The 26,160-nt window shown below is 42.4% G+C and overlaps 1 protein-coding gene across 4 annotated transcripts in view; it reads right to left on the bottom strand.

The window, feature by feature from the left end:
• Window positions 1-784: 784 nt before the first annotated feature.
• SPATA13 (spermatogenesis associated 13) overlaps window positions 785-26,160 on the bottom strand; it is a 44,280-nt gene continuing 18,904 nt past the window's right edge. For 2 of the 4 annotated variants that reach the window (XM_009890611.1, XM_009890612.1), the window contains 10 exons: window positions 25,882-26,026; window positions 16,078-16,214; window positions 15,354-15,533; window positions 14,108-14,293; window positions 11,193-11,372; window positions 10,310-10,542; window positions 7,807-7,936; window positions 7,028-7,400; window positions 2,208-2,286; window positions 785-959 (listed from right to left, as the gene is read on the bottom strand). In XM_009890611.1, coding sequence (XP_009888913.1) covers window positions 785-959; window positions 2,208-2,286; window positions 7,028-7,400; window positions 7,807-7,936; window positions 10,310-10,542; window positions 11,193-11,372; window positions 14,108-14,293; window positions 15,354-15,533; window positions 16,078-16,214; window positions 25,882-26,026 — 1,818 coding nt within the window. Of the gene's footprint in view, window positions 960-2,207; window positions 2,287-7,027; window positions 7,401-7,806; window positions 7,937-10,309; window positions 10,543-11,192; window positions 11,373-14,107; window positions 14,294-15,353; window positions 15,534-16,077; window positions 16,215-18,559; window positions 18,615-25,881; window positions 26,027-26,160 lie in introns of those variants that run through there. The other 2 variants (XM_009890613.1, XM_009890614.1) reach the window with 2 other exon arrangements.

The raw sequence follows: 26,160 nt of genomic DNA, 5'->3' as shown, positions 1-26,160 counted from the left end.
GTGATATAAAAGCTATATACTGAAAAGCATGCAGTATATTGCTGTGACTGAAAGTAATCAATCTGAGATGCCCTGGGCTCCTCTTGCTTCCACTTGTGTGCAATAAATGCACATATCTTTATAGTCTGTTTCACACTCTGTTCATGTTTCTATATGACAGAATAAAATTTCCCTGTTCCAATCTGGAATATGGTAAGGCCTTGCGGGATGTTCCCCTGCCATTTGGCAATTTAATAGAAAAGGACAGGAAGGATTAGGGTCCGCTAAATTCTGCAACAGCTGGTTAATCACACGGGACGTCTCCACCTGATATTAATGGGTGGTCTCTGCTCAGTGCTCCAAAAGCAAGGAGAAAACTCTCCTAAGATTCCTTGCTGCTATATCCCTAAGGAAAGATTCCTCCCTATCCTAAATTTGGCCATTAACATAAGGTTAAGAAAAATGAAATGTTTTAATGACCTGCATGATTCCATCACTACTTCAACATACCTAAGAAACAAAGATCAAATACTGCTGCTTCAGAGTAACAGCAAGTCGTCTTTGTCAGTAGGCAGACTGCTCTTCATCAGCAATGCTGACACTTGGCAACATTGACTTCAGAGCAGTCTTGAGGAACTTCATTCTTCTTCTAGACAAAGGTTGTATTTCTGGCTCAAGGGAGCCCAAGATTTTCCCTCCAAAACTGGAGATTCATTGAGTTCAAATAAAGTTAACCACGTCTCCAAGGTCCTTCTCTGGAGTAAGCCTCCCTCCGTGCCGATGTCCTTCCCAGGTCCTGGGCCTCTCACTTTTTAAAGGGAGTGAGTTTGTTGAAGGTATGCCAGAAGAGGGATGGCTTCCGCTTGGGTTCTGCCAGGGCAAAAACCTGCTGCTGCGGGACGCTGGTAGGCACAGTGATGTGGCGCTGATGAATAGGATGCAGGCTTTGGTGTGGAGGAGGCACAGGACACCCGTTATAGCTTACACCTGCAAAAGGAACAGTGGAACAAAGCGTATGAGTCAGCTAGCAGAGGAACTAATACTGGGAAACTTTAAGCACAGGACCATGGGGCAAATTCAATGGTCAATAAAGCCGGTAAGAATTTTGCCTTGATCTTGAATGGAAGCACTACTGAAGGTTATCTTTTCTGATGTTAAACTTTTTAATTGTTGCATTGATTTGGCTTAAGAAGAAAATAATACCAGTAAAAATAACATGACAGAATTACAAAAAATAAGTAGCAGTTTCACATAGCCTGGCTATATTGCTTGCACAAGTAAATTCTGGAATTTCAAAGGAATGACTTAACACAGTAGACACTTGTATTTTAGGCAACTCTCAGAATAAAGCTAGGGAAAATAGGGCTACCAACAAAAACGTTATTTGTTCAATTTGGAAAATATTTTTCCAGGCTAATGTTCTCAGACTTTGACCTTTGTGCATTCTGAACAGAATCTCCTGATCACAATTTTCAGCCACTCCCCTGAAAATCCAGAACAGATTTTACAGGTACCTAGTGACTGATAAAGAGAAAATGCTTTAATAATATTAATCCCAGACAGCAGAGGACTACCTAACATCAACTCCTTCACTCCTAAATTCAGACTTAATCTGGTACCAATTCCTCAATTGATTCTCTCAACACACTGGAGATTTACCCAAATTTGACTTTAAGATGGAAAAGGACAAAATCGCAACACATTTTCTGAGATAGAAAAGGAATAAAAAAGCTGTTTCCAGAGAAATCCTTCCTTCTAGTCTAGGACAGAAGGGACCCATTTTGAGTGTGTTATTGTAAATACAGCAACACGTGGCTTGCAAAAAGAACTTTAGAATATTTTAAATGAAGCACAGAATTGCTAAAGAAGAACGAGCTGTTTGAGTAAAAGCAAAGGAAGGAATCAGTAACCCTCATTTCTAATTTAATCTCTGCATGCACTTTCTTACATTCTGAAATAAAGCTCTTGCCTTGCCTCTTGAGTTTCTTCTCTAATAAAGAGAATACTGACTTGCCTGTCTGAAGGAGATTGGGGAGCTGATTTAGTAGACAGTTTACAAAGGCATTGCAATTTGATATTAATATACAGGTTAATGGAAATTATTTTAACTCCATGCAAACCATGAAAATTTTTTAAAAGATTAACGAACTCACCCATAGCCAGATTGTGCTATCTCCTAACATAAAGAACACTGGAACACAGTAAGAATGTAAAGCAATTCTGAACACCCACCTTTAATTTTTCCATGCCTTGACTTACGGGCATTCTGCATGGCTTGTTTCTTCTGGTTTTCTGAGATTTCCATTCCTATGTCAAAGTGTAAGTTAGGGCACTGGTATAAAAACACTGTATCTAATAATTGTTTACATTAAATTAAAACAAATAAGTAAACTATATTTTAAACAACTTTTAGTAAATCGTAACAACAATATATCTGAAGTTTTTAGAAGTACATTTTACTTCGTCATATAAATTTAAAGATAGTTTTTTCAGTGAGATAACAAAAGGAACATTAATTTGCCTGTAGATTACTGGGAAAAGCTGCCTTCCAGTTCCTGCAAGTGGCAATCACTGGGGAACTAACCACACAAAAAGTTCTCTTTATAGGTAAGTCCAGCTAACAAGAGATTAAAAAAAAAGTGTAAATTAACACTTCTGAAAGCTACAAGCCACCAAGTAATAGATGACAACTGCAGAATCTGTTTCTTTTTTAACTCAGTCTGAGCTAACTTGGGTTAACAAATTGACGTCGCTGGTATTGCAGTAGTACAAATTTGGGTATCTTTCCCTCCACTCGGAGGAGACAGTATCACATAATCTGCCAGACACGGAAACAGGCTGTGGGGTGGCTGTGGCTGCATCAGCCCGGGTTTCTCATGTACTTGTTTGCATACTTGTACGACTTACACGATGCTACACTATGTGGTCAACCCTATGCTATGTACTACCACGTGACAGGTGTATGACTGCTCTGTGCTGAGTGACAGAGGTGCCAGGCATCTGCTGTGAAAGGTGACACCAGTGACTGGTGTCATCCGGAGTTCGTGCACAAGCACCCAGTTCCCTCTCCCTGTGTACAAGACAGTTGAGATACATGGACAGTTGAGATATGTTACGACTGCACAAGGAGACAACAGGGTGCACGTGCTGTCACTCATTTCACTCATACGCACATAAATAGCACAGAAGTTGCGATTAAAAGTCAAAATGAAGCACCTGGTTTGGTTCCATTTTGCATCTTCCTGCACTTCTCTATACTTTTAAAATTCCCTGTACTTTTTTAGTCTGAACTTATGAAGAAGTTATTACAAATCAGCCTATTAACTTTCAATACAACAGCAGTTAGCCATAACTGGGAGGTATTTTCTTATGCAGGGTTTTTTCCATTATAGAAACAAGGAAACAGATTTAAAAAAATGAAAGCAATTTCATCAACAGAGAACAGGCCGCTTTCTTAGGGTGACTATTAGTGGTTTGGAGAAGGATTTTCTGGCTGTGGCCTTTTCTTCCCATATATTCATAAAAGCTAAGAAAAGCTAGATATGGTTTGGAAGACAGTGACTCGCACCAAAGTGTCTTTGAAAATGGAAGTAAAATGCCATTTACAGTTCTGGCTTGGAAGGGTATGTATTTGTTCTCTGAGTGGTTAGATTAGAGGCTTTGTGTGAAGTCCAGCAAGATAGCTTACACAATAAACAAGATAAATTTAAACCTGAGGTTTACAATGATGGTGCCTTTCCACTGGTTTTGGCTAAAGGTTCAATTATGGCAAAAAAAAAAAAAAAGAAATTTTAGAAAAGTAGCAGTCTTCTGGGTAACGGAGAAAACATTCAAGTCACTGTGACTCACAAGACCAGATGGACATTAGCTATTACAGCTCAACTATCTTTCCTCTGGTTCATGATACCTCTGCCAAAACAGGTACATTGGAATGAGTTGTGACATTTGAAAAGCAAGTTTCCAGAAGGCTAGCTGTTCTATGGGCAGAAAAGACTGCCTGTGCCTATGTGCCATTATCAAAAATACAGTCTCTCGTTATACTGAATTTTCTTCACTATATTGCACAGTGCCTGAAGGGCAGCAAGCACAATGGGCCCTCTGCAACCCTTGCGCTCAGCACCATGGGAATTTGTGACCCAGCCCTAAATAAGGGCTAGTGCTATTACGACAAATCTCATCGTTCTCACTGTCACCACTGTTGAATGGTTACTCTTTTGAACATCATTTTGATTTTCATGAGGTCCCCGTAAAATAAATAATGACATTTAGAGCTGCAGCTGCTACACCTTTGCAGTTTCCTCATGCTTGGGGATTTCTGCAGCAGTGTCACTTAGAAGGAATGGTAACGCCCCACTACCTGCACAAGACAGACCTGCTGCTGCCCAGGGCAAGCACTAGTGTGAGCCTCAGATGCATCCTAACATACAGCATTTAGCCCGCTCAACATAGTCTCCCAGTGGTCCATAAAGCAACCACTGCAGGAGGAGGTGTAGATACAGGTTTGAAGAGCTCAGGAGTGCTCCTCAAAAAGGACCGGAATGGAATATGTTCACATTTTATCTTCTTTTGCTCAGGCCTGCTCACAAAAGTGCACGAGCTGTGATTTATTCCATATTGTCCTTCCATATGACTGTACTACTGTTCTCATTGTATGCTGGACTGGAGGCCTTCTGTAACTTTGTTTTAAGAGGGATTGTTTGGACACTCATCATCAGATCCTCTGCACTGCTTTATTACCTTCTGATCACCTTCACCCTTTTGCAATATCCACTTTATTTTAGAGTTTGGTTTAGGTGAATTAGGAAAGGCAGCCACCACCCATCCCCGTGAGCAGAAGGTGACTGAACAAGCTCTACACAGAGCAACTCATGAAAGCCATCAGTGTTGTGTCCAACAGGATCATAAAGTCACACCGCGATGTTCAGCGCAGGAGAACAGTTGGTTCTGAAAAGCCTGGAGAGTGTGAGGAAAGTTTAGCTGTGGCTGCTTCATTATTTACTCTAGACTTGAGACGACTGGCGTTAACTGCAACAGCTGGTGCAATGGGGAAGAGTTAAAACTGCTTTTAGAGTATGAATTGGTAAACGTGAAAGCATTTTCTTCAGTTTACGGACTATCTACAATACATACGGAGGAGGCCTTATTTTCGTCGTATTTACAACAGTATCAAACAAGAGAAAGCCACTAAGATCAAAAGGTTTACATTTGTAAACTAAGGGTTATTTCAGTCTTCCTATTCTTCTGACCAGGTGTTTTAAGTGAACATGGGATATGAGATTTGGCATCTTGTTTAAATTTTAATAATTTCTGAGTTATATCATCCACTTCACTGCATTTCCAATTTTAACCTGCTGACATCCAAAGCCTAAGCCTGAAGAGCGTTGTAGAAAGGAGAAATTCTCATGTAGTCAACACACACAGATGCACTAATATTTTCATTACTTCTTTAGGAATATTAAAAAAGATTTCTATTTTTCTTATTAGCATTGCTGTCTTCTTTGTGTACGTTTTGCCAATGAAATTTTGCTGGAGCTTTTGTCATTGATCTTAAAGGAAGCATGAAACTATACAAAAAAAGAAATTAAAATAACAATCCTAAATCTACACTCACACAGAAGACACTGTCCTTTAGAGTGTCCCGCAGGCTGTGGGTCTAAAGTTAATCCTAGGATTTGCTACCTTTTTCCCTGCTCGCTCAAGTTTAGGCTTCATTTCTCTGTACACTGTCCTGTGGTGTTATTATTTGGTCTGTAACTAATGATACCATGCAACTGCTAAGAGGAGCAGCTAAGGACTTCGGGTTTGTCTAGTTAGGAGAAAAAGAGGCTGAGGGGCGACCTCATCACTCTCCACAGCTTCTTGAGGAGGGGAAGTGAAGAGGGAGGTGCTGAGCTCTTCTCCCTGGTATCCAGTGACAGGACGCGTGGGAATGGCTCGAAGCTCCATCAGGGGAGGTTCATACTGGACATTAGGAAGCACTTCTCTACCAAGAGGGTGGTCAAACACTGGAACGGGCTTCCTAGAGAGGTGGTCGATGCCCCAGGCCTGTCAGTGTTCAAGAGGCATTTGGACAATGCCCTTAATAACATGCTTTAACTTGGTCAGCCCTGAATTGGTCAGGCAGTTGGACTACATGATTGTTGCAGGTCCCTTCCAACTGAAACAGTCTATTCTAACTGCACAAGTCTCCTGGACACAGGAGGTGCCATTATACGATATGGACAGTATAAATCTACAATTAGAATCAAAGAAAAGAAAAAAGAAAAGAAAAAAAAAAAAAGAAAAAAGAAAAGAAAAAAGAAAGGGAAGGGGAAGGGGAAAGGGAAAGGGAAAGGGAAAGGAAAAGGGAAAGGGAAAGGGAAGGGAAGGGAAGGGAAGGGAAGGGAAGGGAAGGGAAGGGAAGGGAAGGGAAGGGAAGGGAAGGGAAGGGAAGGGAAGGGAAGGGAAGGGAAGGGAAGGGAAGGGAAGGGAAGGGAAGGGAAGGGAAGGGAAGGGAAGGGAAGGGAAGGGAAGGGAAGGGAAGGGAAGGGAAGGGAAGGGAAGGGAAGGGAAGGGAAGGGAAGGGAAGGGAAGGGAAGGGAAGGGAAGGGAAGGGAAGGGAAGGGAAGGGAAGGGAAGGGAAGGGAATCATAGAATCACAGAATAATTTGCTGCTTGGCTTTATAGTGAAGTGTCCTTTATGAACAGATGTTTTGGACCAATGATTCATATGGAAGTGCTAGGATTTTGGATGGAGTTTTATTATTGATTGGTATTTGTGAATTGCATATTGTCATATTTCATATCTCGTTCTGCTCTGTAATGCGCCAGAATCACACGGGTTACGCTGTGACATGGATGTCATAGCTAACTGCCCTTTGGCCCACAACGACAGGGCAAACACACCTGAATAGGCTTCACTTACACAGCTAAAAGTCATGTCGGGTAAGAAAGAGACACCAGTCCCAGAAGGCAAAGTGTGTATCTGCACAAAGCATAAACAAGTGTAAAAGCAAGAGCATTCCTCCTTGTTTTTACCACCATTTAGAGAGGAAATCCTTCCACTCACCCATTTCCTTGTCTTCCTGAACTCTTCTCCTTTCACTTTTGCATGCTTCCATCCATCTCTTTTTATCCTCTTGTTTTTTTGCACAGAACAAATGAATCTCTTCTGTCACTCTATTTATTATCTTAAAAGCATTCTTGACATTAATGTTAAAGTCTTTGTCTCTGCCATCTTCAGTGTCCAAAATTTCCATCTCATCCATGTCAATACGATCTTTATAATACAAGATGTCCCTTCTCAGTAAGTCCTTCTTACAGAACACAAGCTGATGGTCAAAAAGGAAGAAAGTCCTCTGCTGGCTTTTGCCTTGCTTTGATATTCTGGTCAGTTCTCCTGAGTGGATCAGTTCTGAGCTTCTGGCTAACACATCTGGTCCCTAAGAAGATATATAGGTATGTAGTAAATAATATTTTAACATCTTACTGTGTGTCTAACCAGTCTCACTTTATAATCAAGTCTTAGGTTTATTCGGTTTTCTATTATTTTTATTATTAGATTTGAAAATGTCATAGAATGTAGATAATCTTGTACAGGCGAACTCAATGAATGTGGTTCTGCTCTACAAGTGCCCATGTTAATACACGCTGCTCTTCCTGATTTATAAACAAGGTAATCAGTAACAGAATCACTGCAAATGAAGCAATTGGACTTTTAACTGAGCAATGACCAGTTGAAAAGTAGACACCATAAACTACCTACTATGCAGAAAGACATATCCTGTAGAGGACATGAAGTACTGTACACAGTACCTTTGCCCAGGAAAGGGACAGGCTGACACTTACCTCCCAGTCTACGATAGAGACTTGCCAACGTGCAATCTTGTCTATGCTTTCTAGTCTTCGTTTTCGCTCATTGATCAGGCACGCTACGTTCTTCATAGCCTCATATGCAGCTTTTATGTTGTTATAATCACTGTGAAGTGTAGGCACATGTGACACAGTGCTTGAAACATTAGCCCGCATTACCCATTTAACCCTCTACTTAGGGTACTAAATAAGAGAAGCCTGATTCTCAGCTATCCTGAACCTCACATAGTAGTCTGTACAATTCAGTGCTGCCGTACTGCTAGGCTTTGTCCAGGAGGAAATAATTAAACTGGTGGAAGGAGGCAGAGGAGGTAGATTAATGAATTGCAATACTGCCTCTACTGAAAACAATGGCAGAACTCCCATTGACCTCAGTGATACCTACATTTCACCGAAGGAATTTGTTTTTAAGCAAGATTTTAGTGGGATTTTATTGAGAAGGGCATTCCTTTAATTGTGTTTAACAACTGTATTTTCTCCTTCTTGTTCCCAGCAGCTGGATGGATGAACACTAACGGAGAATGCTATATGGGCAACAAAAATACTGAAAGCAACCTCAAACAGGGTAAGCGGGGGACCCAAGAACGTGGGCAGTGAAGAAAGGGATTAAAGGAGACAATGCTGACAAAGTGACCGGTTTCCATGGAACAAGTGTGTAAGAGCCAAGGCGGTCACCTGCCCCTGCCCGCTCCAGGTCAAATGTAAGCCTCCTGTCCTTCTTCCATTGCTCTGCTCCCCTCCTTCTTTCCCTGAGCTCCCCATATGCTTATGAATGCCCCCAAGCTCTAGGCAGGTTTCCCTTCCCCTTTGAGTAGCACCCATCACTCCTTCACCTTCCTCGAAAGGAGTCTCTGAGAAGGTAGAATGGAACAGACTTATTTCTTGACTTAGAATCCCAGCAGAGCAGCTGCTTTCCCTCCTTTATCAGCACGCCTCTTGCAGAAAAAGGAGCCAGAGGTAGAAAACAGTACGAGCCAGAAATAAATCCTGCAAAGGGGTCAGCCTCGCTGTCCTTTTTATCTGCTTCTGTCTCAGTTCCTATTTTCATCGGCTGCTGCTGATGGATGCACTTCCCTTCTAAATCTGCGTGTTACACTCCTCTCTCTATTTATATCTATTGAAACTCTTTCTGCCACACTGTATACAAAAAGTGAGATTAACAATAACAGGATCCTACTAAGGTCAGGGAGATGTCCCACAGGGTGACCGCACGATATCCACGGTGCTACTCTTGCCCTTCCTTATCTCAGTTCCTTCTTTCTTTGATGGTGCATACATTATTCCACATTTGCTGCATAACTTGTGGCCTTCACAGCAGGCTGTGCATATCGGATCTTCAAACTTTTCATGAAAACAAAGCAAAAAGCTACCAAAAAAACCCGGTTGGCTGGAGCTTTACCAAGGCTCCGTGTGGATGTAGGCCTGCCTGTTCGTGAGCATCTCTGTACACCAGGCGCCTGTCTGTGCTTGGAGGCATCTCTGGATGTTGTGCCACAGAAGAAGAAAACAGGTACTACGGGTGGAAGGTGGCAAGACTTTGCTGTCACTTCATCTGCACGTTTAATAGCTCACAGAATACTCTTTCTAAAATTAGTAGCAGTGAAAAAGATTGCCTATGTTAGTAATTGTTATTGCAGGGCTTTCCAGGTAGTCACAGAACTGAATGAAGGCATTTCACACCTGAATGTTAGTACTTCTCATCCCCTATATTTTGCCCCTGGCAAAAATCCTGTGGTCTCCAAGGGGAGTTTTCTCAAGGTTAAAGCGCAGACTTTGGACAAGGAAGCACTGCCTCAGGATGTATTTGGACTTTTAGCACAGGGGTCACAATGGAACATTTTTCTTGCAGTTGTACAAGGTAAAAAGGCAGACATTTAAAGATAAAATCTTAATTTAGTCAAAGATTTAATCAGCTCAGGGGTATACTAGAAAGGCTAATAACCTGCAACTTCAGTTCTTATTTATCCCAGCTGAAAATCTAGTATCTGGACTTGATTGCAATCAAAGGCAATGTTTATTACTAATAAGTTTCTAAAAAACATTACTTCCAAACTTGCTCAGACTGCATTTTTTTCTAAGGCCTTCTTTACCTTTTCTTGTGTCCACAACATTTAGGGAGCTTCCCCCTTTCTTCCATGGATTTTCTTCTCCTTCATTTCTTGGATACACTGGCTTTTTTCACTCTCATTTACACATCCCTCCTTGCATCCTACTTCAGCATCTTCATCTTTTTGTTCTCCCTCCTTCACTTATTTGTCATTGTCTTGCATCCTGTCAGTCCCTGTGCTGCATTTTCAGATACTGTTTTTGTTAATATTTGTGATGGTTCCGAAGATGCCCATCACGTAAGGAGCTCCTGACTACAGCAGCCAGTGGGAGTTTTGTTCCTGATCTCAAAAGTCTCAGTGTTGTGTCACCCAGAAAACTTGAGTAATTAGGTGTTATTACTATTATAAGATTTGTTTTTTAATTCTCTCACCTGTGCTCCTGAGTGGTGTACTTGAGCAGTTCTGCAAGCTGCAGAGGGTATTTGCAGATTTTCTGAACGGGCGTGAGAAGAAAACCATCAATGGCAATGTCAATCATCTGCTGAAGCAAGCGACAGGCCTCAAAGAAGTGGCGGTACTTGCCCTGTTTCATTAGTTTGGAAAGTTCAATGCAGGCACTGGGATGGTTGTTACAATACTCTGAATAAATAGCAAAGCCTTCTTGCTATTAAAAAAAAAAAAAAGAAAAAAGTCAAAGCTTTAACTAAAGTATTTGCCTATACAGGAGGAAAGATATTTGTGTAACATCTATTATATCTAATTAACTAATCCATTTCCTATATTGTTTCCTGGCTGATCAGCCTTGAAACTATGCAGAAATCTACTTTGTAACTGTCAAAACTACCTACTTTCTTTGTAAGAACACAGAAAGAGAGGCCTCCATTGAGTCAGGATTATCTAACCCACTTTAAAAAGTACTTTTCTTTGTGGAAGACAGCTACAGGCTTAGCAAGCGTCTATCACAAACTCACAGCCTCTCTCCCCACCACCTTCTTTTCTTATTGTCTTTAGGAAGTTTTTGCATGTCCAGTACAACATCACTGCAAATAGTCCAGCTCATCTGTGATCTTTACGGTTTTGAAAAGGAAACATGAAATTTTGTACAAAGTTACATGCTTGCTAAAGATGAGGAGAAATCTGAAACATTTAAATAATCCTTTAATTGTAAATTATTTTACATTCTAAAATGCTATCTATACATAGTTGAGTATTTGATAAGCACTTGTTACTAAAATCCCATTCTATCATGGTAACTTAGCATTTTCTTATCATATTTTGTTAATTTCATAAATAAAATTGACTTTTGCAACGTACATGTTGAAGAAAACATGATCCTATTTCACTGAGATGAGGTTCTTCTTTGTTGTACTGTTTCTCAAGATCCTTCAGAAACTTCCTCTGGAACTTGTAAATATCCTCAATATTTCCAAAAATGGTGCTTAACTGAGCTGCGGTGAACATTCCTGTGTGTTTGCGACACTGCCGAATATAACCCTGGAAATAAATTAAAAAGCCTCTTTAGTCTGAAGATGTGAAAACAGGTTCTACCCTGAACAAGCCCATTTGAGCTGACAAATCCCCTGTGAGCTACGGGCAGGTGAGTGGTTTCCCAGCCACAGACACACACACGGACGTGCAGTTGCAGATTTGCATCTGAAATGTCTACATATTGATTTCTGCAGTCCACCTTCTGTCTCACAGTACCGTAGATGAATCAGGGAACCAGAAACCTGCAGAATGTGTGGAGCCCATTCGCATCTCCTTGTTACAACTACTCGCCATGCTGGAGGCGAGCCCGCAGTAAGGCTCCATGCCTTAGACAGCGACTGCTTTAGCTACCATGCTTTTTCGTAGCAATTTCTCTGTGCCACACCAGTTCTTCTCTATGCGGGTAAGAACAAACACTAAAACAATGAATACAAAGACAATTTCTACCAGGGCTGAAGTACTGGTTCCTTAACCAGTAGGTAAGCAGGCACAGTCTAAGCCAGAGAAGCAAAATAAAGAACTTATTATAATGCATTCAGAATGCTGCTGTTTGGTAAAATCCATATGGCATTGGCAGGAGGTAACAGTATTGGCAAGACCATACATAAAAATACAATCACTTTTCCAGTTTTTTTCTCTTTACTTGTAAGAACATCACGAGGTCCAGGGCACTTTATTCATATCCAGTGTTAAGTAGACACACAACTGAGTCCTTCAGTTTTAAAACACCCTCAGAGCAAATTCCATAACCAACATCAGATCGCATCAGCATTCGCTTAACTAAGCAGGAAAGGTATGATCGGGGGCCTCTTAGGGCAGAAACACGCAGTAGCAGCTGCCACGCAGAGCCACACATCCCCGGGTACCTGTCCCACACAGCTGAGTGTGGCAAGGAGGATACACTGCAGGGGCTGAATATCCAGGAATAGCTGCTGTGCTCACACTCTCCTATCAGCTACGGCGCCGGGATACAGATGAGTGTGAAGGTTAACTGGTATGGCAGGGCTTATCTGCCAGGCTTCTCTGTTTGGCTGCTTTCAGGCAGGTTTCCCCCAAATTGCTTTGGGAGCAGACAGCTGTGAAAAGCCTTGCGATTGCTCCGGTGAGGTTTACCAGGAAGCAACCCTGAATTTTGCTGGCACTGTTATGAATATTCCTGTCTCCTCCACAGCCATCTGCTCTGAGAGCTGTACAGTGGCTATGCTGCAAGCCAGCTACCGCATTTACAACTGTTAGGAGGATAATTCCAACAAGGAAAACTAATTCCTGTGCAGCTCTTGTACTGAGGACTGCAGACACTTCTTGAATGTATAATGTTTTTCTGAGTATACTCCAGCTTCATCATCCTGACAGCACCAGCCCTGGTGATTCATTCTAGTGCAGAGCTTGCAAAATTGCATTACTATCTGCAGTAGCTTTTCTGGCTTAAATCTTATGTGAGTGTATTTTCAGCCTTAACTCCTGCCCTACAGATTTCACTGAATAGAGAAGAAGCCCATCTCTACCCTGCACATCGAACATGAAGCATCACTTCTCTACTTGGAAAACGTGTGTTTGCTCTCTTCTACTAAACTCAGAGGCATGCCACATTTAAAAAAAGAGGTATAGAACATATGTATTAGAGAAAATTAGTTATTCATATCAGTCTAAGAATTAATAGGCCAGTAAAATATGAAAGTCATGTCCTAGAACTCAAACTCATCTAACTGTGGCAGCAACACAGCTGCATGTACAAATTCCTCCCTGATCTTTTAGGCACACAGTCAAGCTTACTAGCTTAAGTAAACAGTGAATCTAAATGACAAAACTTATGTTTAATGTTTTAAAATTAGCTAATTAGCAACCAATTTTTATCTTTTTCTTTTCCCTTTTTTCTTTCTTCGAAATGCATAAAAAAGGCCTGATCTAACAAAAAAAAGAAACAAAAACAAAAACAACAAAACGCTGCTGTCTTGTCTACTTTGTTGTCCATGAGAGAATCTAATGAGTGGTGGACTAAGGGATGACAACACGACAAATGCAGAGAGAGATCTAGCAAACTAAGGGTACAGAGAATATTTTGGTAGGTTGCTTAGCACCCTTCCAGATGCTAACCACAAATACAAGTCAAATACAGGTCAAATGCGTCACAGTCCATGTCAGGAGAGGCAAACTTCAGTGTAAAGTACTAAGAAGCTTCTTGTCCAAGTGTGGGCCTTCAACAAAATTTGAACAAAAAACAGAGAAAGCCCCACATTTTATGGTTCAAACAAGTAAGGTAGTTCTAAGACACCTTTAAAGACTTCTTCTAAGCATCCAGCAAAAACCTCTTTGTTGGAGAAAATAAAAAAAAAATCTCACCCAGCAAACATTCTCTTTGCAAGTTACTTTCAAAAACTTTCGTCCCTGAACTGTAATCAATTTTATTAAAGTTACTGAAAGTTTTTTATCTAAACCAAATGGTAAAAAGTTCTAAATAAACTGGACTTCGTTCTCTAATTACTATGGAAATAGAGGTCAGATAAGCAAAGCACTTTTTCCATGTCAAAAGTGGAATGTTTTTTTGAAAAAAAAAAGGAAGTGGTGCCTTGCGGCAGTCGGTACAGAGGAAAGCCATAAGACGACACAAGAAGGGTCTGACTGACAGCCACACAAGTGCAATTGGGAATATTTTGGTATAAGAAACCAACCCGGTGCTCAACTTATATGGGACGTTTTGTTCACATTAGGTCAGCAGAATGCCCTCAGGTTAAAGCATGTACCTCACAGATGTCCTTGAGATGCTTGATATAGACTCGTTCTGTGTTCATAATTTCCTGTATAACGTTGGTTCTCATCTGATCCTTGTTTTCAGCTATTTTCTGACGATGTTTGCTAATATCTGCATCTTGTTCTTCATCCTGGATACTACTACAATTTTCTGGCACTTCTTCCTGATTAACTCGCAGCTGCAGCCAGAACAAACAAAGCAAACCAGAGTAAAGCAGCAAACTTTTACAAAATGCGATAAAACTGTTACAAACTTCTTACAATTAAGAGAGGGCTTGCCACAGAAATGTTCCCATTCTTACCTTATAGAAAGGGTTTCAGAACAGGATTTATCTCATTGTACCCACTGCATATTCATATAAAGTGCTGAGATTTCTGTCTGGTTAAATACAGTTTTCTGCTCACAGTATCTGGGAGACACCACGTTGTGTTGCCTGTGTATTTTTCAGAATCAAGCTTCTTTCTGACCCTTACTAATAGTTTATGTGTTATTTTGGCCAAGCCAGCATATGGGTAAAAATCACAAAAGTCGACAACTCAAACACTTCTAAATAGTTTCCCTCTGCCCCAGTTCCCCATCTGTATGACATGGAAAACAGCACTTTTGTCTGATTGCCCATGTTAGCTGGAGGTCTAGGAAGGGCAAAGGCAGGAACCATCTCTTCCACTTTGTGTAATACTTCCCACAGTGTGGCCCAAGCTTCATTCCAGGCTCTCAAAGAGTTCTTCCAATTTATTTCTAAAACATAGTTCAATTTTATACAATTCGAGAGTTATACTGTCATTAATCTGGCTGAGTTCTGACTGGGGAGTTCAGACTGTGAACCAGATTCCCACACAATGTTGTGATAATAAATTAAGCCCTATTTTACCAAGAAATCTCTGCAGCATAGCTGTCCTCACTCCTCATGAAAACTGCTGCATCCTCTCTGCATACACTGATTGCTCCTGGTTGAGCTTTCTGCTGCCCTCATTTCTGCTTCAGAAATTCCTTTGGTTACAAAAGGACCACACAAAGTAAGAAGCCAGAGTAAAAGGTGTCGGAGGAGCTAAGGGATCTTGGGGTGTGATTCTCTATTGCTTTTTCCCTTGTGAGGTCAATAGGAGTTACACCACTGACGTTTAGATACAAAGATGCTGAGGATCAGGCCCTTCACTTAAAAGTAATGCCATGACCGTTGCTGTTGCACTCTGCTAGGAATCTTGCGTAACAATGGTGCAAAAGCAAGAATTACTCACCCTGACGAAGCTAGCTGGAAACCAGGCTTCCTTGTCCTCATTTCTTCCCCACCACCAATCTTTGTTGGAAGCTTCTAGAACTCTAATGACATCTCCAGCTTTGAAGCCCAGCTCTTGATCATCCATAGTCACATGGTCCCAGAGAGCTTCTGCATAGACAATGCTGCCATCACTTATCAGCTGAGGTGGGAAGAAAATGAGGTTGTGAAGGACAAAAGATAAACAACAAACTGTTTATAAATGACTAAGAGATCAAACAAAATACCTCACTAGAGTGCCCGTGATTACTCCTAGTACAGGATAAAATTAAAATTCTGGATTTTTAGAAATCTATGCGTCTATTACCTGGTCTAGTGGGAGGCGTCCCTACCTATGGCAGGGGAGTTGGAACTAGATGATCTTCAAGGTCCCTTCCGACCTAAACCATTCTGTAATTCTATTTATTAGTGGGAACAATTAGAGTCCTGCTCCAGAGCAGTTACACAGGCTGAGCAGTTACACAGGCTAACCAGTTACACCCCCAGTGAAGTACCAGTCACTGTGCTCCTGCCTTGGCATCTGCTCGTGGGCTCTGCCAGAGACAGGACACCATGGCTGCTGGGTTCTTCACTATGCTGGCTACCGCCATTGCATTTTTGATTAACATGAAACCTCAGACCTGTGCAAAACACATGCACACCCCCCCTCCCCGTTATTAAGAGCAATGCAAAGCCCAGGACGTTACCTCATTAATTGCTAGCTGTTCCCCTCCGGGCTGCAGGTACCTGGGAGTGGCTTGGCAGAGCTCCTCGTAACTGTAATCTTCCTCACTGCCATTGTCATCCACTAAGGCCGAAGACTCAGTCCCACCATCTGCAGCAGCTAAAACAAAGGTGCAACAGCTGTTTGCTTCATCATTTTTATGATTTCCCCCCCCACACAAAAAAACAATGCAAGAGGAATCACTGAGAAGTTGCCTTTGTTGTCACGAATATAACAACAACAGCAGAAGCTGCGGGCAGCAGAGCCTTCAGGAAAACAGCTTTTCCGCCATTAAGTACCTTTTGCTCTTCTTCAGATTCTTCTCATTTAGCAGCTGATGAAACTTGAGAAAATCTCCTTTTTGGTGCGCGAAAAATAGCACTGCAACCATTACTTATTTATTTTTTTAACCCAGAGGGAATCTCAAATGGCCTGGAGGCCAGAAGGGAAGTCTCAATGCTGAGCTCCCCCCAGGCTTGGGGCTGTCACATCGTCACATCCCCTGCAGGGACCGGACACCTCGGTGCCCACCCAGCCATGAGAGGGGTGGGCAGCCCATGCCACAGCCCCAGCTCTGAGCCGGCTGCCGACACCTCTCCCACACGGGGGAACTACAGGGTGGCCCGAGGGGACACGGTGTAACTGCCAGAGAAAAAACTTGTTCTAATTGCCCCAAATCACAAAAAATTCTTGGTTTGACAAGTGTACATTTTCTGACCAAAGAGGCAGCTTTGTAAAGAAATAGAGGGCAGAACTAAAATGGGCTTCATCTTATTACACAGTCACATAAACCAAGAGAAACATCATTTAAGTGACTGTCATTATGCACATATAAACATGCAGTTACTGTGTAAAACTGTAAAACCCATTTGGGGCTACATCGCTGGGTGGTAGATGCTTTTCGTGATCATCTCCATACTGGCAGATGAACGGGACCAACTAATACTGACGGACCCATGTCCACACTGCTCAGTGCTAGACCCTTTCAGAGCAGGTTTGCCTTTGAAAGCCAGCTATAACATTCACACAGATCAGGGGATGAGCTAGTAACCAAGAAGCGTTCATGACCAGTGGCCCAGTGCTTGACTGCCTTCTCTGGTCCTTCTTAATTTATCCCTAAAGATTTATTCCTATGGCAGGCCCAAGCTGTGAATAACTAGAGAGTCTGGAGATCATACAGCGCTCAAAAATCCAATTAAAAAAAAAAAATTCAGAATGGGCTGCTGGCACTGAACTGCTTTTCTAATGGTTACTGTGGCCCAGATAAATTGCCCTGCAGCCTGCAGAGCATCTCTCTCACTCCTGAGTGCCTGAGAAGGGACCTTTAAGTGGAGTTATGGAACCTGCCAATTCCACCCAGCAGCAGGGCTCTGGTCCTGCCTCTTCTCGGCGCTGCTTCAAGCCTGGGCACCGCCTGCCTGATGAGCTCTGGGCTCCGGGTGGGTGAGAGTCGCCAAGGGATGACTCCTGGCCTTACTCCGCACACCTACGCAGCTCACAGGGACTCCGTTGCCCACCCATGATTTACCTTACAGGGAGAAACACCCTCCTTAAGGGTGCGCATACCGTCACTGGCACCTGTGGTCATTTGCATATTAATTGGCAAGAGAGATCAAAGCTGATCACTGCACAGATTCACTAAAAAGCCTGGAAGATTTTTCTTTCCTTTAAAAGTGTAAAAATATGGCATAGTCTTGATATAACACAACACAGTTTTTCAACCACTCTCTTCTAGTCCCCAGCATTTTAAATATATACTCACATTAATGGTATAATCTGCCTAACCAGGGAGGAGGCAGAATCCCCATTTAAAAAAAGGAATTTTTTTTTCCCTACAGACTTACAAATCTGAGCAATTATAAACTTTTAAAATACATCTTGTGAAACTCACTGAAACGGCTTTATTAAAAAAATCTGCAAATAAATAATTCATTAAATCAATTTTTAGCTTATAAAGCAACACAAAAAAAATTAATCCCAGTGATCCTTTATATGTCTCCACTGTACTATCAGTACTGCCTGTCGGTTTGTTCCAGTAACAACGCCACATCAAAATAACCTAATTCATTTGGCTCCAGATGAAAAATGACTGCAATTTTGGGACCGATAACTGTTTGTTATTCTGTGCCAAACCAACAAGCTTACATGGTCTTCGTAGTTACTCATGCAAAAATCAGTCACTTGCATTCTGCATCTACTCCTCTGTTGTTTACAGACAGAAATATCAGAGGTAGGGGTGGGCTTTCCTGATCGCCCCAACGGGATGCAAAAGACAGCCTGGCACCGATTCTCATCTCCCAGCAGCTTTGTCACCGGTGTAAGGCTGCAAGCTCCCGTGGATGACACGGTATAAGCGTGATCAGAATCAGGCTCCCTGACTGCCACAGTTTATCAGTTCAATCTAAAAACACTGTTTAAAGGAGAGAGAGAGAGAGAGAGAGAGAGCATGTTCTACTCACATGTACCCATCTGAAGGCTCTCCAGACTCCAAAACCGTGCCATTCCCCCCCTGGCTACCATGCTGCCGGTCAGACTCGACCCCAGGGCAGGGGTTGGATGTCTAACGGGTGATGCTCAGTCCCAAAGGGCTGGCGGAGGATCACAAAAGGCTCCGAGCTACCCCACAGTGTGGAGAAACAGCCTGTTCACTGCCTTCGGCTCCCAGCTTGTGCCTCCGAGGCCAAGTCCGGCTGGGAACTGCCAGCGGCGCGCTCAGCCTGGCCGCGGCGGGCTGACGGCTGGCTGACATCATGGGGTGCCCTTAGGGAGGAAGTTCCAGAAAAGAAGCAAAAACCTGGCTGCCCGGCCCCGGCCGCGCTGTGCCCGCAGCCGCCCGCGCCGCCCAGACCGCTCCCAAAGCGCCCGGACGTCTCAGCGCAGCAAGCCAAGGAGTACATTTGTTTTTCATTAAAGCAGCTTGATGCAATTTCAATCTATATTCAAATGACCGCAATTCAAAGGGAAAGACTATTTGGATGGGAGCTGGGAGTTCCTTGTATTACAACACTGTTCGCATTATCGGTCTATCTTTGTTATATTATACCGGTTAAAATTCCAGCAGCAGGTATTTTTTGCATGGCTATTAAAACTTCTCTTGCTTCACAGGCAAATGCTGTATCATTATTTAGGGCACAAGCAGCTGAAGTGTTAAGGCTGCTCCCAGGGAAAGAGGACTGAGATTTTTTCCCACTCAAATTACAAACTTGATCCAGCTGCTCCAGAAAATAGGGAATGAAGCAGAGAAGCACCCAAACAGTCCAGCTTTCACTGGGACTGACCCAGCCAGAGCACAACCTCGCTCATTCAGCATGGGCCAGCATTTACCACCTTTACATCTGCATCATTCTGCAGCGAAGCTGCGTCAGTTCACGCGCTGGAAGCAAAGGCAGGAGCTGCTCCCATCAGCAGAGCACAAACCTTGCCGCAGCCTGCACGTGTACACAGCCCTACATTTATGGTTTGGAAAGCACCATAATCTTTGTGGTTCATTCTTTACCTGCAAACTGCGTTGCTCGGCGCAGCAACGTTGCAAACTGAGCTCGCCCTTTAACTGGGGACTGCCTCCTCCAGGGACACGTTCACAAAACCCCGGCGGCATTTCTGCACGCAGACCTCTCAACACCCACTGAAATCACATGTTTTTTCCCCCAGCACTGCCTCAGACCAAACATCGCCCTGCAATACTAATGCCATCTCCACACAAAACCCCAGACTGTGCTGCATTGCACAGGAGTCTGCTAGGAATTCTCTTTTGAATCCCCAAACTTCCCTTTTATTTCTTGCTACAAGGACACTTGTTGGACAGCACAGTAAAAACAAGCTTCTACATATTATAAGGTGTTTATACACAGCCCCACACATTTTTCTTGGCACAAATCATTAAAAAAAACCCCAACAACCCAGCAAACAGAAGTGACACTGAAGTGCTGATGATCCTGGGACCTGCAAGTGATGTCTTCACGCTTTTAATCAGACAGAGCACAAGCTCTCTGCCCTGTCAAACCCCTGCCTGCAGGGCAAAAACCAGCTGAACTGCCAAAGAAAAATGGGATCAAACCCCACACAGCTCCTCTAGAAGATACATTAAAGACAATCTCTGATCAGTCATTTGGTTTGATTTTTGTAGAACAGAATGGACCGTGTGTGTCTGCCCGATGACTAACCCAGTGTCACTGTGGGATGCTGCCGGGGGTGCGTGGGGGGGATCTGCTCTCCCTCCTCTGCAGAGGCACGTCGAGCAACCGTGCAGCCACAAACTGAACCACCACAAAAGTACTCATCTGGGGTGAGCTGGTGGCGGATTCGTTTCCTCGCAGGATCAGCCAGGGACAGGAGGAGGCGCGGGCTGTCCTCTGTAGTGGCAGTCCAAATGCATGCTGAGCTGCCTTACCCACCCCACAGGGCACTCTGAAAAGGCTGTGGGTAGCACATACTAAAATACTAAAACTAAAAGCTACTTTACCCACCCCAAGAAAATCCAGCTCTAGACCCCTCTGGCGTTATAGGACCCTCCACCCTGGGGCAGACCAAAGGTCCCCCCACCCACTGCTCTGACAGCAGCCAGCAGCAGGTGCCCAGGGAAGAACATCAAAATAGAGGAGGCATGTAATGGCACTTTTCTGATGTACTCTCCGAAATTCCAGGTATCTGCAGATCAGAGTCAGATCCCTCCTGCGGCAGAAGTGATACCTTTGTGTTTAACGAACTAAATTTCTGAATTTCTGTAGACTTTCGGGATGGGAAATATCATGTGTAGCAATTAGTTTCATAGTTTTAATTTTATAGTGTGTGAAAACTATCTTTTATTTTGAACTTGCTATCTGATTATTTCATTTCGTGCCCTTTAGTTCTTACATTACTGGAAACAATAACTATTATCTGTTCATTTTTCCTATGCCAATCGGACTTTTATTCCCCTATTGTCCTTTTTTTCCAAGTTGCAGAGCCCTACCCGCGTTAATCATTCCTCACACAGAGACACTGAGTGGGTTTTCTTGTCCTTTTGCCCTTCTCTGTATCGTCCCCTGTAAAAAATGCCTTTTGAGGTGGAAAGAAACGGGGAGATGGCCCCCACACACCACACCAGCGGCACAATTGGGCTTTCTGTTCTGTTCTCTGTTGCCTTCCTACAAATTCCTGCCCTTTTATTTACTGTTTTGACTGTTACTATGCACTGAACCGACACTTTAATTATCTGTTAGGATTGCAAGATCTCTTCCTGAATGGCAATATCCAGCTCTAAGTCCATTCTTCTGCAAGCATACCAGGCTCCTGTTCCTCCACTGCCTTCACCAACACAGAATTCACCTGTCGCCAGTGCAGTGCATTGTGTCTCGGTATGGTGAATTCCTTCTGCAACTCTCTTCAAGCAGCTTGTGCTTTTACTACCACGAATGATTTAGTACACAAGCAAGAATTGTAACTTCATTCTATACCTCCCTTCTCGCATTATTTGTGAAGACACTGAACATTTGACTCCATTCATGAGCTCTCTCCTTAAGAAAACCGACCACTTTCCTCCTCTCCGTAACTAAGCACTTACTCACTTGTGAAAGCATGGGAGGGTCTTCCCTCTTATCCCAGGTCCCTATAGGAGACATTTGTAAGAGATCTTGTCAGAGGCCTTTTGGAGATCCAAGTAGCCTGTACCTACTGAGTCCCCTTGGTCCCATCCTCAGTGATTTTTTTCAGCAAACCTAATCCATTCCTGGGGCACAGCTTTCCTCTGCATAGGCCACATGGACTCTTCTTCATCATAAGCGTCGACCAGCCTGTTGATGTTACTCTCTGTTATAATTTTTAAGTCCTAAATACATTCTTTATATATTCTACATACTATTATGTCAGACTCGCTGATCTACTGCTCACTGGATTCCTCCTGATACTTCTTTATAAATGGTTATCCCATTGCTGCCTTCTTCCTTTACTGAGGCAATTTTTGAGGAATGAATCCTATGCTGAGGCAGCAGCTCAGCAATTTCATTCTTAAATCCCTTTAGAAGTTTTGTTTCTGCCAATTTGTAACGTTCATTTAGTTACTCTAAAACTTTTACTGACATTTTGAGACAGATCCTTATCTAATTTGAGCTCAGGTTTTATTTCTCTGTCACTTACACGGCCTACAAACTGTCTGGTAGTCTACCAGGTTCTCATATTTTTTTAAAAGGATGTAGTTTTTATGTCTTTAGCAAATTGTTTCTACGTTCCTTTAGCTTTACATCAAAATTGCTAGGGGTTTGGTTTTTTTTATTTGGATACAATTCAACAACCTGAAGGATGCCTTTTTTTTTTTCTTCTGATAGATTCTTTTTCTGTGTTTAATGACAGAACCCTTTTCTTGTGTTTCCAAATTCTGTTTTGACAGGTGACATGAATTGGCTCTCAGCATCTAATATGCTGTCCTTGAACATTCTCTGTGCTGCCTGCAAGAATCCAACACCTTTTTCTGCTCCTTTGAATTCCTTTGCTATATAAATGACTTCTCACTTATATTTACTTTCCCTCTTTTAAATTAAAACACAAACCGTATTGGATTTTTTTACTTTTCTCACCCCTGCAAGGAGGGAGTGCACTCAGAGTGCACTATGGACACAGGGGGCAAGATTCATTATCTGTCTGTATTTGGTCAATGAACAGCACCCTAAATTATTTGCTTCTTCCAGTCAAGGTCACCTAGCCTATAGAATCAGATAAGACACATCCCATCCTTAAAGAGTAGCTCTTACGTGTGATCCTGCACACACCTCAGGAACCGTTCAAGAATTATGTCCCTTCCTGTAGGTCTCCTGATTAGCTGGTTATTTATGGTACACCTGAAAACGTAGCACTGTGCCCCATTACAACGCTTAACCCACACGACAGCAATTTAAGTCTCCTTTTATGATTGTGCTTGCTGCCCTTGAAACTCTGGTTTCCATGGTTTGTCACATTTACTGTCACCATCCTGGTGATCTCAGGTGGTTCATAATTTAATCCTCTCACTATACTTTTTCCCATTTAGGCACGGCATTCCTCCTGTGACACTATGATACAGTCAATTGGTTTACCTGATTTGGGTCTTCGTTTTTCTTTAACACATTAGAGACCCTCTTTCACTGGTACAATATTTTCTGTTATTCCTATAGAGCTTGCACAGTGGCAATATGCTGGTTATGGCCCACTGGTTATCTTCCTTCAACCAAGTTTCTGACATATGCCATCTACCTTCTTAAAAAAATATGTTTATTTCTCCATCTTACATTTTAAACTTTCACTATTACTGCTTGCCTGTTTTTCTAAATCCTCTTTAAACAACACTTGTCCAACTGTTCCTGACTACTTCTTGCTTTTGTCAGCTTCTGCCATCCGCCTTCATTTGAGGATGCAGTGATCACTGACATCGCCTGTAAAGGATGTGCTGTCCTATACTGTGTACTGTTTCACCTTGCCAGCTTTCCCCTAATTCTTTGTTTAGAAACTACTCCATAATCTCTCGATTTGCATGTCAGCAGCCTGCTTTTGTTTTGGTTTAGAAAACAAAGGATCTTTTTATTTCAAACGTTCCTCGGTTCATAAATAATCTAAATCTCCCTCTTTTTAATACAACTTTCTGCGTGAAGGTGCCTGAAGGTAAACAGGCCTCTCTGACACCGAGCGTGGAATTGGCAGCACTTTGGACAATTTTACCATTGGGCTCCTGGTCTTCTAGCTTCCACCTGACAGCTTCAATTTTGCCTCCAGTGCTTGCCTCCTGTTGCCTCTCGCTATAAAAGTAGATGTGCAATGTATTAGGCTTTAGCAAGTAACTAAAATGAGATACCACTGGTTTTCAGTGCTTGGGTTTAGAATTTCTTTCCATAATAAAGGGCTTTTGTGCTATCGAATTTCACTGTACATGAGCAAACAAAAAACTCTCACATGTTCAAAGACAAGGAAATGCCTTGTGAATTTAAGAGAAAAAGGAAAGAGATCAGAATGTGTGACACTAGTCACTTTATTATTTTCTGCTGGAGCTACTTAACAGATCTTTGCAACTGTTCTCAAACTGCGAAGTCCATGATATTCCCCACTTGCCTTCAGGGCTTTGATTTCAGAAACGTTTCCTGCTCAACGGCTACGTTTATGGTAATGAGTCATAAAAATCACATCTAGCATAATCAATATTGCTTTGGCTTCATTGTCTGGAAAAGTGGCGGAAACCTTCCTTTGTGTATTTGTCATCCTGTTGCTCATGTTTAGGGGACAAGTTATTTGAAAGCTAAATACCTGGAAAGACACTACTCTCAGGCAGTTATCTAGGTAACTAATATTATTTCATGTGGTTTCCAAACATGAAATGGAAAGGATAACTAAAAATAAAAAAGGAATCCCTACTCCGTGGTGCATAAAAGAGTCCCTTTTTTTAAAACTAGCTCATGGCAAATCTGTTATTCCGTGAGCAGTCCTTCTGGAATCATGGACTGAGATACCACGTAATCTCAGCCAGGGCTGCAGTACTAGATGCTGCATTTACCTCGATGTCTAATCTGGATCATTAAGTACATTGAGATACATACACCAAGGACACACCCCAGAAAGTTCCCAATATTTTACTACAATATAAATTAAAAGGAGAACACTAATACAGTATACATAATGTACCTCATTGCTACAGTTAGAAATTCTCAACTCTGCTCTGTTCCTTGGAGAGGACCTTCTGAAAAAAACTGCTATGCTCTACTGAAGACTGGAAAATGTAGTTTTAAAATGTTCTTATATAAATTAATTTGTAGATGAGGGATTTTTTGAGCAAAATTTAGATATCGTTGCAGCTAAAACTTAGCTTAGAATCATAAAAGCCAAGTACTGAGTACTAAACATATGTATAATTTTAACAAAGAAATACCGAAGATGCTATTTGTTAACTTCCTACTTCAGTAATGGCAAGCCCTGATCCAGACACCTTTACTTCCTCTCTCCACAGAGAGGCAGAGTGAAGGTTCCCCATAATGTTTTGTTCACTATTAACAGTGAAGAATATAAAGGGAAAATTTTGCTTTTATGTCCGGCCCTTGCCAGTGAAACATGAATAATAATTATGCTCACGGCGGTCTGAAAGAACACTAATGGTATAAACCCAGGTTCTTCTGGTCCCACCTGCCAAGAAATGTTCCACTAATGCTAGATAGGACTTCCTGTTAACTCAGGATAGCATTGCATGCGAATAGTAAACAATTACAGAAAAAATACAGAGGGCACATCAGAGAGTCTGATAAAGGTTACTGCTTCCAAAAAGGCAATCTTTTCCAAGAATCTGTCCATCACATCCCAGAACCCTGGCTGGGCTACACTCACCACTGAGTAGGCAACTGCAACTGTGTACAGTTCTCTGAAACAACCTGCTTAATTATTAAAGGCTTGCCCATCTAGGTAGTTAAGTTGAATGCACGGCAAACAGAAAATTAAAAATACGTGTGTGGTGTGGCTATGGTTTGGGTATGAACTGAAACACATTAGAGCTTACTTCCTTCACATTCTATTATTATCTTCAGGCGAGTATGTGAATAGAGAGTGGAAAATACAGGTGTGCAAGTGGTACAGAAGTATAAACCATAACAATGCATAACAAGCGGCAGATATAACAAGCTTTACACGTACACAGCAGGAAAAGCTACTAACGAAAAAGTCATAAACCAATGCAACTTAGCAGGGTACTACTTTGTCACTGAGTTGGTCTGCACCCTTTTGTGTTCCACACTATAACCTACTTCCTTACCCAGCCGGGTATGAAGTTGAGATCTAGAAAGACAAAAAGACTTGCCCATCTTACCATTAGATGTTCTCATCTGCCGCCTTCGTCCAACCCGGTCCAGGCCGATGGGGGTACTTTGTGAAAAGGTGAGTGGCCGGAACCTGGCTGAAACAGCTTTGTATGGGGGGACCTGGTGTGCTGGAACGGGTGGCCGTGTTGCAGGCTACAGAGAAAACAGGAAAATCCAGTATTAGTGAAGATACCAGCAAGTCCAACTGAGCAAAACTCAGGTATGAAGTAAGGTTTGTTCAGATAGTCCACCTAATTACAGGGGCAGTAAAATCCCCTACTTGGAAG

This window comes from Charadrius vociferus, unplaced genomic scaffold, assembly GCF_000708025.1.
Source record: "Charadrius vociferus isolate BGI_N301 unplaced genomic scaffold, ASM70802v2 scaffold278, whole genome shotgun sequence".
NCBI lineage: Eukaryota > Metazoa > Chordata > Aves > Charadriiformes > Charadriidae > Charadrius > Charadrius vociferus.
Note: the sequence above shows the minus strand (reverse complement) of the source record. Positions and strands in the feature narration are given on the sequence as shown.